The sequence below is a fragment of the Dioscorea cayenensis genome, unplaced genomic scaffold (assembly GCF_009730915.1).
Source record: "Dioscorea cayenensis subsp. rotundata cultivar TDr96_F1 unplaced genomic scaffold, TDr96_F1_v2_PseudoChromosome.rev07_lg8_w22 25.fasta BLBR01000527.1, whole genome shotgun sequence".
NCBI lineage: Eukaryota > Viridiplantae > Streptophyta > Magnoliopsida > Dioscoreales > Dioscoreaceae > Dioscorea > Dioscorea cayenensis.
In genome coordinates this window covers 67,053-79,500 of record NW_024086918.1, presented here as the reverse complement: position 1 = coordinate 79,500, position 12,448 = coordinate 67,053, and the positions used below count along the sequence as shown (strand labels likewise).

The 12,448-nt window shown below is 32.0% G+C and overlaps 1 protein-coding gene across 1 annotated transcript; it reads right to left on the bottom strand.

The window, feature by feature from the left end:
• Nucleotides 1-9,892: 9,892 nt before the first annotated feature.
• On the bottom strand, nucleotides 9,893-11,203 carry LOC120254604. Its single transcript, XM_039262682.1, has 4 exons — nucleotides 11,008-11,203; nucleotides 10,748-10,889; nucleotides 10,414-10,613; nucleotides 9,893-10,323 (listed from the first exon to the last, which is right to left on the bottom strand). The coding sequence occupies exons 1-4, from the start codon at nucleotides 11,201-11,203 to the stop codon at nucleotides 9,893-9,895; spliced, it is 969 nt and encodes a 322-aa protein (XP_039118616.1).
• Between the last annotated feature and the right edge of the window lie 1,245 nt (nucleotides 11,204-12,448).

The window sequence follows — 12,448 nt, the reverse complement described above, 5'->3', positions numbered from 1 at the left end:
AACTAGAGGTTTTATGCAATAACTATTAAAAGTTGGTTCAATTTTTTTTTGTTTCACTCACTATTGTTCTTAGTAGATGATGATCAACATAGGATCTAGTTAAGCAATTCATTCATTGCTTATTCTTGGGATATATCACATGTATCGATTATTTTTACGGGTGTCACTCAACGGCGGATCTACATTAACTGAAATGAAGTCTTTGGATCCCATCAAAAAAACCTTATATATATATATATATATATATATATATATATATATATATATGTGTGTGTGTGTGTGTGTGTGTGTGTGGAACCTACCTTTTTAGTAATATGGACCTACTTTCTAATAATAATAATAATATAGACCTGTTAAAGTAAAAGAATGAAAGTCTTTTGTAACAATCCTAGAAATCCCATTTACAAGCCATATGATGCTCTTTAGATTCATGGTGGCTCAAAAAGCCTTAGCTATGTGGATCTTGTTTATATAAAAATTTGCATGTCCTAATCCAAATCAAAAATTTTTAGTCACATATAGCCAAATCATAATCGAATTAGGACAATACATGATTAAGATAAGTAAATTTCATAATATTTGGATATATTCAAGATCACCCAAGAGTACGGATCTCGAGATGATCTTGAATATCCAAATCTCACGATTAGCCGAAAACACATATCTCGAGGCGATCTAAATATTCAAATCCCAAGATTAGCCAAGAGCACAGATCTTAAGGCAATCTAAAATATTCAAATCTCCGGATCAGCTAAGAGTACGGATCTCAAGGTGATCCAAAATATTCAAATCTCAAGATCAGCCGATAACACATATTTCAAGGCGATCTAAATATTCAAATCTTAAGATCAGCCAAGAACACATATTTCAAAGAGATCTAAATATTCAAATCTCAAGATTAGCGGAGCACGAATCTCAAAGGCGATCTAAAATACCCAAGTCTCAAGATCGGTGAGAGTACATATCTTGAGGCGATATAAAAATATACAAATCTCTAGATCAGCCGAGATATTCAAATCTCTGGATCACCTAAGAACACCGATCTCGAGGCGATTCAAAAATATTCAAATCTCTAGATCGAGTCGAGATATTCAAATCTTTAGATCGGCTAAGAATACTGATCTCAAAGGCGATTCAAAATATTCAAATCTCTAAATCAAATTTTGAGAACATATATCTTGAGGCATATATATATATCGTATCAAATCGAGATAAAAATTATCAAAAATATAAGAAAAATCAAATCGAATTAAAAATTCAAATCAGTTAATATATATATATATATATATATATATATATATATATTAAATCAAATCGAATTAAATAAAAATTATGGTAATTATTAAATCGGGATAAAATCAAAATATAATAAAATAAAATCAATTTAAATTAAGATATCAAATCTAGTAAAGATAGTATCAAAAATCGAGATGAAAATAAAATATATTCGGATATCAGATATATATATAATATAATGTTATATATAGATATAAAATATATATAAATAAATAAATAAAAATAAAAATAATAAATAATAAATAATAGGCACAGGTAGTTTGTCTATGGTACGCTGGGGCGTGGGGTACTTGTTTGTCGTGGTGACTCCACGATCAAAACAACCACCCACGATCCTCACACGACAAGAGGCGGCAAGATCGTTTTAAAGGGGAGGGCTGGCAAAGATTGAAGAGGGGAGAAATTTGAAGGAAGACTGACTCAAGATGAGAGGAGAGGAACCGAGGGAGGCTAAGGAGGAAAACCAAAAGAAAAAGAAGGCCCTTTCATCCTTTCGTCTATGGTCACCAAACAAGGATCTTTCAACATCGATGATAGAATTATCCACTATCGCCTTCTCCAACTACCTCCATAAGCTCTCTTTCTCTCTCTCAAAGTGTGTGAGATTGGCCAATCTATGGCAATATCGGTTGAGCTCTCTTTATCGCTGAGTCCCTTATCAAGATTCGCTGAGACATCACTCAATAGTAAGGTTGGTAATCGGTACTCGTCTCCGCTTTGAGATGTTTATTGATCTCGGTTTTATTCCCATTGTTGACCTGCTCAAATCGAGGCCGAAGAAGCGAAGGAGAGGAGGAGACATCTACGATGACAACCGAGGTTGGGATGATGGATTCCATTACTTTATTCGGAGGAACGAGATCCTTTCCTCTATCAATACCACCCTTCAACTCAATTTATCCAAAGTGGAAGATGTGTCATTGGAGGTTGTGCATCGCTAGGCGATAGATGTCTGCGCACCTAGGAGTAGTGTCGATACATAAGGTGAACATCGATGCTAAGAACTACGGTCAAGTAAGATGTCTTCAACAAGCTCAAGATCACCAAGCATATTGAGTTAATGGTGGCATCATGTAAAGCTACAATCCTTTTGGAGAGAGATGCATCAAAAGGGGAAAGAAGATACATATATATATATATATATAAAAAGAAGCGACACCGACGACAAGTTCCATCAAAGTCTTCATCGATTGTAGCCAAAACTTAGGGTACTCACCCCTGCTTTGAAAGAGTGATGGAAGTCCAACGAGTTTATCACATAAATAAGTGAAACCCCGCTTTAAATTCGGTGCACAAACTTATGATAAGCGAGATCATTTCACATTCCCACTCTTAGATAAATTCTTTACCGAGATGCCCACTTTGAAATTTATGTTACTTTGAAATTTATGTTACTCTTAGATAAATTCTGTAATAATGATTAAATGGTACCCTACCCCTGGGTTCTCTTGTCATGATGCCCACTTTGAAATTTATATTTACTCTAATGTCATATTTGTGATTTGCCATTAACCCGGAAATGTGGATAGCTTGATTTGGACAATGTGTTAGATACATGTAAAATGAAATTTCTTCATGATGTTGTTTACAACAATCAATACATATAATTGTGAATTTGACAATGTTTAAATAATAATTTAATCTGCACAAACAATCAATTTGAGATTATTCATCAATGCCATTTTTGCTTTATGTATCTCTATTTAAAACAAACAATATCTTGAACTACATCTTTATTTTGTATTTTTACAACTTGTAGATGGATGGACATGATAGAGAGGATAACTTTAATGTTACCTGCATTACAATTCTTGCTGCAGCTTTTGTGGTCACATTACTTTTGCACAGTAAACGTCATAGAATTTGTAGAGAACCTTCTCGTGCTCGATCGGAGATTAGAGAAAAATATTTATCGAGACTAATTGATGGAAATGGCACAACTAGTATCCACATGGTCCATATGAATAAATCAACATTCTTCAATCTTTGATCGATAATGAGATGAAAAAAATCTTCTGAGAGACACATTGTTCATCACTACCGAAGAGCAATTATTGATGTTCCTACACACCATAGGACATAATCAACATAACTGTGTCATCGCACAAAACTTCCTCAGATCAAGTGAGACTATTAGCAGGTATTTCAATCATGTTCTATACGCAATCGGTCAATTGCGTGATTAATATGTGCTTCCACCTAGTACACAAACTCCAGCGTATATAGCATCAAGATCCACATTATATCTTTTTTTAAGGTATTAGATAAATTTTTACTCAAATAGATTTATTATCCTATAACCAGTTCTTAGTTATAATTTGTTAATAATAGGATTGTATTGGAGCTTTAGATGGAACCCATATCCATGCTTCTGTTCCAGCATCTGAAGTTGCAGCTTTTCGTAGGTGAAAACCATATCCCACACAAAATGTTCTTACTGCTGTTGACTTTAACTTATGTTTTACATATGTTCTTGCTGGATGGGAGGTTCAACACATGATGCTTGAGTTTTACGTGATGCACTCGAGAAACCAAATGGCTTCTCAGTCCCTAAAGGTATATGTTTGTTTAGATTATTATCAAATAGTTTAGAATGCAAGAACAACCTAAACATTATAATCTTGTTAACCATCATTTTTCTTTTTGTTAGGAAAATATTACTTGGTTGATGCTGGATACGCAACAAGACCGGGATATATATCCCCTTATAGGGGTGTTAGATACCATCTCAAAGAGTTTGGCTCAAGGACACCAGCAAACCATAAAGAACTTTTTAACCTTCATCACTCATTAGCTCATACCACTATTGAACGAGCTTTTGGTTCTCTTAAGGGACACTTTAAAGTTTAATCATCAAGACCATTCTTTCCATTTAAAACTCAAGCTGAATTAGTTTTGGCAGCATGCATTTTGCATAATTACATTATAAGTGGAGGAGAAGATATTTTAATACCTTCTGAAGAAGAATGGATACCCCTCAACAGCCACAATCAAACGTAACATAAAGAAAACAAAGGGGATGAGGCCCAAAAATGGGTGGCACGTCGAGAATGGATTGCATATGATAGTGGGCTAATAATTAGTAGATAATAACTCATTATTTTATGTTTCCACAGAGACCATGACCTATGATGTTACTTTTTGCTTATTTGTTTCATGTTATGGCTTCTACTTGATTCATTTTTTTGCTTCTATGAAACAAATTTATAATTGTTATCATTTATCATATGCTTATTGTGAAACTTCCTTATATTAGGTATAACATTTATTTGGGGAAAAAAAATCAGCTATTACTTAAAAAAAATTACTTATGTATGTGCCAATAACAGAATGGACAATATAGGGATGTTAGAAGATAGCCAAATGTCTTCAATGAGAACACCCACTAAAAGAACTGGTGGTAATAAAAGGTGGACCATGGCCAAAAGCCGATTTTTCATAAGATTCATGGCATCTCAAGTGGAGCAAGGCTTCAAAGTCGACAAGAGATTCAAACCCCAAGCATTCCATTATGCAATTATTGCAATAAAGAATGAGTTTGGAGTTAAGGTTACTGAAGCAAATGCAACTAATCACTTGAGAACAATTCGAAAAACGATGGGCAAGAATTAAAAACCGAGAGACTTAAGTAGAATGCGATAGGGATAATAGGTCAAAGATGATTATTATGGGAGAATTAGAATTCAGGAACTATGCAGAGGTATTAATTTATTTGTTATTTATTTCTATTTATGATGTTGAATTATTTATATTGAATGAAATGATATTTATTTAAACTATGACTCGATCTCTATATATATCCTAGAGCTCATCCACATGATGAGCCATATTTAAACAAACCAATTGAGGATCATGACTTGCTCGAGATTATTTTGGCGATGCAACGATCAAGCAACTGGACACCATGTTGTTCAATTTGGAGATGATATTGGTACATATATGGATAATAACGTTGATTCCCATTGTCCATCTCAAACCGATGTCCTTGATGACATGTTTTTTGAGGAGACTGATTGCCATATGTATACACCACCACCTATCCACAACCAATCAGAGAGTACAGAATTCAGGGGAATGTCTTCCACCACCCAATCAAGAAAAAGAAAAAGGAAAACGAAAAATGGTCTCCGAAGTTGAAGCAATACAAGAGATGAATAACACCATTAAGAAGGCATTGGGTGAAAAGAAGTCGACTAGAGATTTAGATTTCATAAAGGAATTAATTGGTGAATGTATGAAACTGAAAGCATATGGGTACTCTGGTCGGGATATCAATAAGGCTTATGATTGGTTAATGACCAACAATAGTAGAGCTATGGGTTTCTTGGCAAAAGATGAAGAATTAAGGAAGTATTGACGGAGGATTTCTTTGAATCAATTCATAGTCAAGGAGAATTTTTAAGAATGCCCACATAGGTTGTTTTGTATGTGTGTATTATGATATTATCATATGTCTAGTATCTTATAGTAATCTTTTTATTATTTTTTTTAGTAGGGTGTTGCAGAGACTATGGAACATATTGAAGATTTTAGTAGTGAAACCATGAAGAATGTAAGAGGTAAGTAATTATATTCATGTCATTGTTTATATATTATTATCAATAATTAGCTCATGAAAATAAAATCTGAAAATTTTCATATGTGCAGGTTGTTCCTTGTATCCTAGAATCCTATTTGAGAAACCATCTACCTTTGTTAATTCAAGGGTTGAAGTGCCTATTATGTACTGGTTTTATGCAAACTTTGAAGCACTAGATATATGTACTAGTTTTATATGTTATGTTCCTATATTGCAACAACAACAACATGATTCCCAAGGTTTAAGTTGTGTAATTTCATATGTTATGTTCCTATATTACAACAACAACAACGGTGAGCAAATCTTTCTCATTTATTTGTAGCATTGGATGTGAAAAGCTAGTGTAAACAAAACTTGTATTGTTATGTTCCTACAATTAAGCGGCAATTGCACAATTGTCTGCTGTGTTGAGACCGTACAATAGCATGACCTGGATAAGAGTGTGAGGTTGTATCACAAGACAAAATTGACATGAGATAAAGCAGAACAGTATGAAAAGATCAAAGAGATGCTCATAGGCATGAAAAGATAAAAGGTATGATAAAAAAAAGATAAAAGCTAAGTTAATCATTCAGTAATTTCTACAAAAGCAGATCTATCTTGTATGGTCTAAACAAATGAAGGCTTCATATAGTCACATTAAATAGGAACACGACTCCTATAATAACTTATTCTTTGTGTATTTTCATGCAAGTGTATTCTTTATGTTTGGGGTATAGTAAATAAGAAAAACAAATTAAATACTGAAGTAATAATTAGTTAATAATATAAAAGTTAATAAAGTTAATAATAAATGGAAATTTATTAAAAAATGATATTAGAGTAAGTGAATAAATATAATAATTGGTTAATAATAAAAAGTTTAAAAAAGTTAAGTAGGGAGGCAAATTTTTAGATATAATAATAAATAATAAAAATAAATTAAATACCAAAGTAACAATTAGCTAATAATAACAAGTTAATAAAGTTAATAATAAATGGTAATTTTTTTTAAAAAAATGTATTAGAATAAGTGAATAAATATAATAATTGGTTAATAATAAAAATTAAAAAAATTAAGCAACATGGGGCAAATTTTTTAAATATAATAATAAATAATAATAATAAATTAAATACTAATAATAATTAATATATCATTACAAATTATTATATAATAAAGTATGGGGGTAATCTTGCCATGAATAATCATACCCCCAAAATACATCAAACCAAATATTTGTTTCCTATTTCCAAGTTTACAAATACTTTTAGGTGGCGTTTGATTGGATGTAATTCTGAATACAGTGGATTTTCAGTTACATTGTAACTGAAAATACTTGGTTTTCAAAATACAGTGCAGTCAAATCTTGTGTTTGGTTGGATGCAACTGGAATTACTGTATTATAAAATTTTATGTTTATTTAGAAGGATTTGTAAATCTAGAATTGAAAAACAGATGTTTGGTTGGATGTATTTTGGGGGTATGGTTACTCATGGTATAATTATCCTTTATTTTATTATATATCAATTTATTATGATATACTTAATATTAAATATTTATTAATTATTAATTTTAGTAGTTAATTTATTTTTATTATTGATTATTATATTTAAAAAGTTTATATTTAACAATTAGTAATAATAAATTAAATCATTGATAAATTAAAAAGTTAAGGTGGTGGTTAATATATTATTTAATAATTTTATTATTAACCAATTATTGTATTTATTCACTTACTCTAATAAACATTTTTTAAAAAATTACCATTTATTATTAATTTTATTAACTTTTTATTATAACTAGTTATTATATTTATTAACTTACTCTTGTGGTGTGCTTATTAATTTGCATACACTTGCTAGCAAGAGAGGAAAAATTAGAGAAAATTTTCAAAGTATAGCTTAAACATATAGATCACAAGGACAATAACAAAATTAAAATTATGCCATGCATTGCCAAAATGAACAACACATTGAATGTCCATCATATATTCTTATTTGAGTTAACAATTATGAACCATCTTACATTGCCAAATTGAACAACACATTGAATGCCCATCATATATTCTTATTTGAGTTAACTATGAACCATCTTACATTGCCAAATTGAACAACATATGGAATGTCCATCACCGTAATTATATAAAGTTTGAATAAAAACCTAGTTTTCATGTCATGCATGCAAATTAAATCTCAACAAAGCCATCTTCCTTTATAATACATAATTACAAGCAAAACAACATGTGATTTGATATTGATCATGATTCCAATCTCAATGTTTCATAATTAACAACAAAAAAATGTCTCAATAGTGCAAATTCCAATCTCATCATTGCAACCAACAATCCTCATAAAAAAATCATTCAAGACTCAAACACAATAAGTTCAAAGTTTCATACTTAACAACACAAAATAACTCAACAATCAGTGCACATACACAAGAAAAACACATTCAAAATCAAGGAGGCAATCATTACATAATAAAATTTTAGAGTTTACAATCTCTTGTTACATTTGCCGTCTTTCAATACGATAAATAACCTGGACATATGTAAAAAAAATCAATTTTCAGTGTCATGAAATAATATAGGACAGCATTATATATATAAGAACAACAAAATTATTTACCATTGACATTCTTCTTGATTTCATTGCTAAACACATGTCCACACGCTCCAACACCTTGTTAAAAAACAAATTGTACATAGTAAGTACATAACAATATCATAACACACACATACACAAAAACCAACCTGAATGGGACTTTGAAAATATTCTTCTTGATTGTGAATTGATTCAAAGAAGTCCCTCCAGCCCTATCTTGCCTTAGCTCTTCATCCTTTGCTAAGAAAGCCATAGCTCTACTATCATCGGCTATTAACCAATCATAGTCCTTATTTATTTGACGGCCAGAATAGCCATATACTTTCAATTTCATGCACTCACCAATCAATTCTTTTGCAAATTCTAAATTTCGAGTAGACTTCTTTGTTACCAATGCCCTCTTTAATTGTGTTATTCATCTCTGTATTGCTTCAACTTCAGAGGGCATTTTTCCATTTTTCTTTTTCCTTTTTGATTGAGTGGAAGATTCCCCCCCTATTTTTTGTACTCTTTGATTGGTTGTGGGTGGGCAGTGGTATATTGACATGATAATTAGTGTCCTCAAACATGTCATCAAGACTATCGATCGAGATGGACGACGGTGCTCGACGCTATCATCCATATGGGTGCCAATTTCATCTCCAAATTGCACAGCACACCGTCCAGTTGCTTGATCATTACCTCAAACAATCTCAAGTAAGTCATGATCCTCAATTGGTTTGTTTAAGTAGGGCTCATCATGGGGATGAATCTGGTATTAAACAACAAATTATTTGAATGATAAATTAAACTTATTTCTAATTAATACATGGACAATGTAAATAGACATAAATTAGAAACAAATTTGTACCTTTATATAGTTCTTGAACTCTGATTCTCCCATGATTATCATCTTCAGTCTGTTATCCCAACCCATGCCACTTAACTCTTTCAATTTTTTTAATTCTTGCCCATCTTTTACGAATTGTTCTCAAGTGGTTATTCACATTTGCTTCAGTGACTATAATTCCAAACTCATTCTTCATTGCAATGATTGATGCCTGGAGTGCTTGAGGTTTGAAGCCCTTATCGACTTTCAAGCCTTGCTCCACTTGAGAAGCTATGAGTCTTATGAAAAATCAACTTTCGGCAATAGTCCATCTTTTATTGCCACATGCTCTTTTGGTTGGGGTTCTCATTGATGACATTTGACTATCTTCGACATCCTTATGTTATCCATTCTATAATTGCCACATAAACAAGAAATTGTTAAAACAACAAAATTAAACAAATATCCCAAACAAGTACAAGCAAGATATTATGACAACAAAATTAAACAAATGACATTATGACAACTGAAATTTGTTCATAGAAATATAGAAAAATAATTATCAAGTACAAGCTAGAAAATTAAAAAAACATCCACATATTTCCATAAGAACAACAAATAATTTTCTACTTGTTTGCCCGCATATCACATGCAATCTGTTCTCTACGTGCCACCCACTCTTGGGCCTCTTCCCTTTGTTCTCTTATATTACTTTCTGATTGTGGCTGTTGTGGTATCCATTCTTCCTCAAAAGGTATTAAAATATCTTCGCTGCCACTTATAATATAATTATGCAAAATGCATGTGGCCAAAACCAATTCAGCTTGAGTTTTAAATGGAAAGAACGGTCTTGATGATAAAACTTTGAATCGTCCCTTAAGAGAACCAAAAGCTCTTTCAATAGTCGTACTAGCTGATGAGTGACGAAGGTTAAAAAGTTCTTTATGGTTTGTTGGTGTCCGTGAGCCAAACTCTTTGAGATGGTATCTAACACCCCTATAAGGGGATATAAAACCCGGTCTCGTTGAGTATCCAGCATCAACTAAGTAATACTTCCCTAACAAAAAAGAAAAAATGATGGTTAACATGATTATAATGTTTAGGTTGTTCCTACATTCTAAACTAGGTGGTAATACCTTCAAGGGACCTGATAGGCCATTTGGTCTCTCGAGTGCATCACGTAAAACTAGAGCATCATGTGTTGAACCTTCCCAACCAGCAAGAACATACGTAAAACGTAAGTTAAAGTCAATAGCAGCCAGCACATTTTGTGTGGGGTATGCTTTTCGCCCACGAAATGCTGCAACGTCAAATGCTGGAGAACAGAAGCATGGATATGGGTTCCATCTAAAGCTCCAATGCAATCCTATAATTAACATATTATAACTAAAAACTGGTTATAGGATAATAAATCTATTTGAGCAAAAAATTCATCTAATACCTTGAAATAAGGAAATAGTGTGGATCTCGCTGCTATATACGCTGGAGTTTGTGTACTAGGTGGAAGCACATATTCATCACGCAATTGACCAATTGCGTATAAAACATGATTGAAATACCTGCTAACAGTCTCACCTGATCTGAGGAAGTTGTGTGCAATGACACGGTTACGTTGATTATGTCCTGTGGTGTGTAAGAACATCAATAATTGCTCTTCAATAGTGATGTGCAATGTGTCTCTCATAAGATTTTTTCCGTCTCATTATTGAGCAAAGATTGAAGAATGTTGATTTATTCATACGGACCATGTTGATACTAGTCGTGTCATTTCCATCAATTAGTCTTGATAAATATTTTTCTCTAATCTCTGCTCGAGCACGAGAAGGTTCTCTACAAATTCTACGACGTTTACTACGCAAAAGTAATGTGATGGCAAAAGTTGCAGCAAGAATTGTAATGCGGGTAGCATTAAAGCTATCCCCGTCTATCATGTCCATCCATCTACAAGTTGTAAAAATACAAAATAAATAAATAAATAAATAAAATTAGTTTCAAGATATTGTTTTTTTAAATAGAGATACATAAAGAAAAAATGGCATATATAAATAATCTCATATTAATATATATATATAGATTGTTGTAAACAAAATCATGATGGATTTTCACTTTATATGTATCTAACACATTAGAGCAACATCATATATAGTTTAGATAGAACACCAAACACTATAGATGTTTAGATTAAACATCATGATTATATTTCATATAAACAAGACTAGTGAGTATCATGAATATATTGCATCATAAATGGTGGTAATTAATGCTCAAAATGTCTGATTTAAATGCCAACAACCGGGGCACTAGTGGGATTGATGCCAATTCTAGTTAATGCAAAGTTGAGCTGCACATCTCTGGATTTTTTTCATTTTTCACTAGGATGAAGAAAAACAATTCTTTAAGATGTACTCTTTTAGGGTGGGATTTGACTTGAATGATATATATACCTATCCTGCTTTTGCTATGCAATCAAACTGTTTGTTATTGAATCACATCATAATATTTTATTTTTATTCTCAATTGCAAATCTCTAATTATTAATGTTTTGCTGCTACTCCAACAACTCAACATGTTCTTGTATTATTGAAAGTGCATGTTTGTGTGACTTTGGATTGGATTCAGACATCAGTAAAAATTAAATATACAAAGGAAAACTTACAATATCAAAAGATCTTGAAGAAATTACTAAACCACAGAGGCCATGGGAAGTCTTCTCTAAAAAGAAAAAAATGCTACCTCTAAAGTATTGAGAAGTCCATAAGTATAACTAGAACCCTTAAAATAACAATCAAATTTATCCTTGATAAATTTTTCATTGAGAATTCTCAGTAGGGATCATAAGAAAAAAACCACCACTATTCAATGAGCATGCATATGCTACGCTTGTGAAAGTAGTTCCGTACAATATACATTGTATACAAACTAGGAAGTCCTTTATTTATCAAATCAAAAGCACCAAAAGAGAGATATAAACAAAACTACTTTCACAAGAGAAACTAGGGACTGAATGAGATTCATAAAAACTTTGTAAAGACAAGATGATCATTAAATTCAAAATTCACCGAAAAAAAAGGAATCCAATTCAAAAAGCCAAGCTTTTTATTTCTGACGAACCTTTATGCAAGAGCAATAAGATGAAAGTAACAAAAACACCAGCAGATTTTACATTGATTCTGAGACACCAA

Bases quoted from the DNA above. Each gene is read 5' to 3' on its own strand.
- LOC120254604 (XM_039262682.1), bottom strand. From the start codon at position 11,203: ATGGACATGATAGACGGGGATAGCTTTAATGCTACCCGCATTACAATT. The intron at 10,890-11,007 runs GTATGAATAAAT...TACACACCACAG, and splicing joins GACTAGTATCAACATGGTCC to GACATAATCAACGTAACCGT. The intron at 10,324-10,413 runs GTCCCTTGAAGG...CTTTTTTGTTAG, and splicing joins GAGACCAAATGGCCTATCAG to GGAAGTATTACTTAGTTGAT.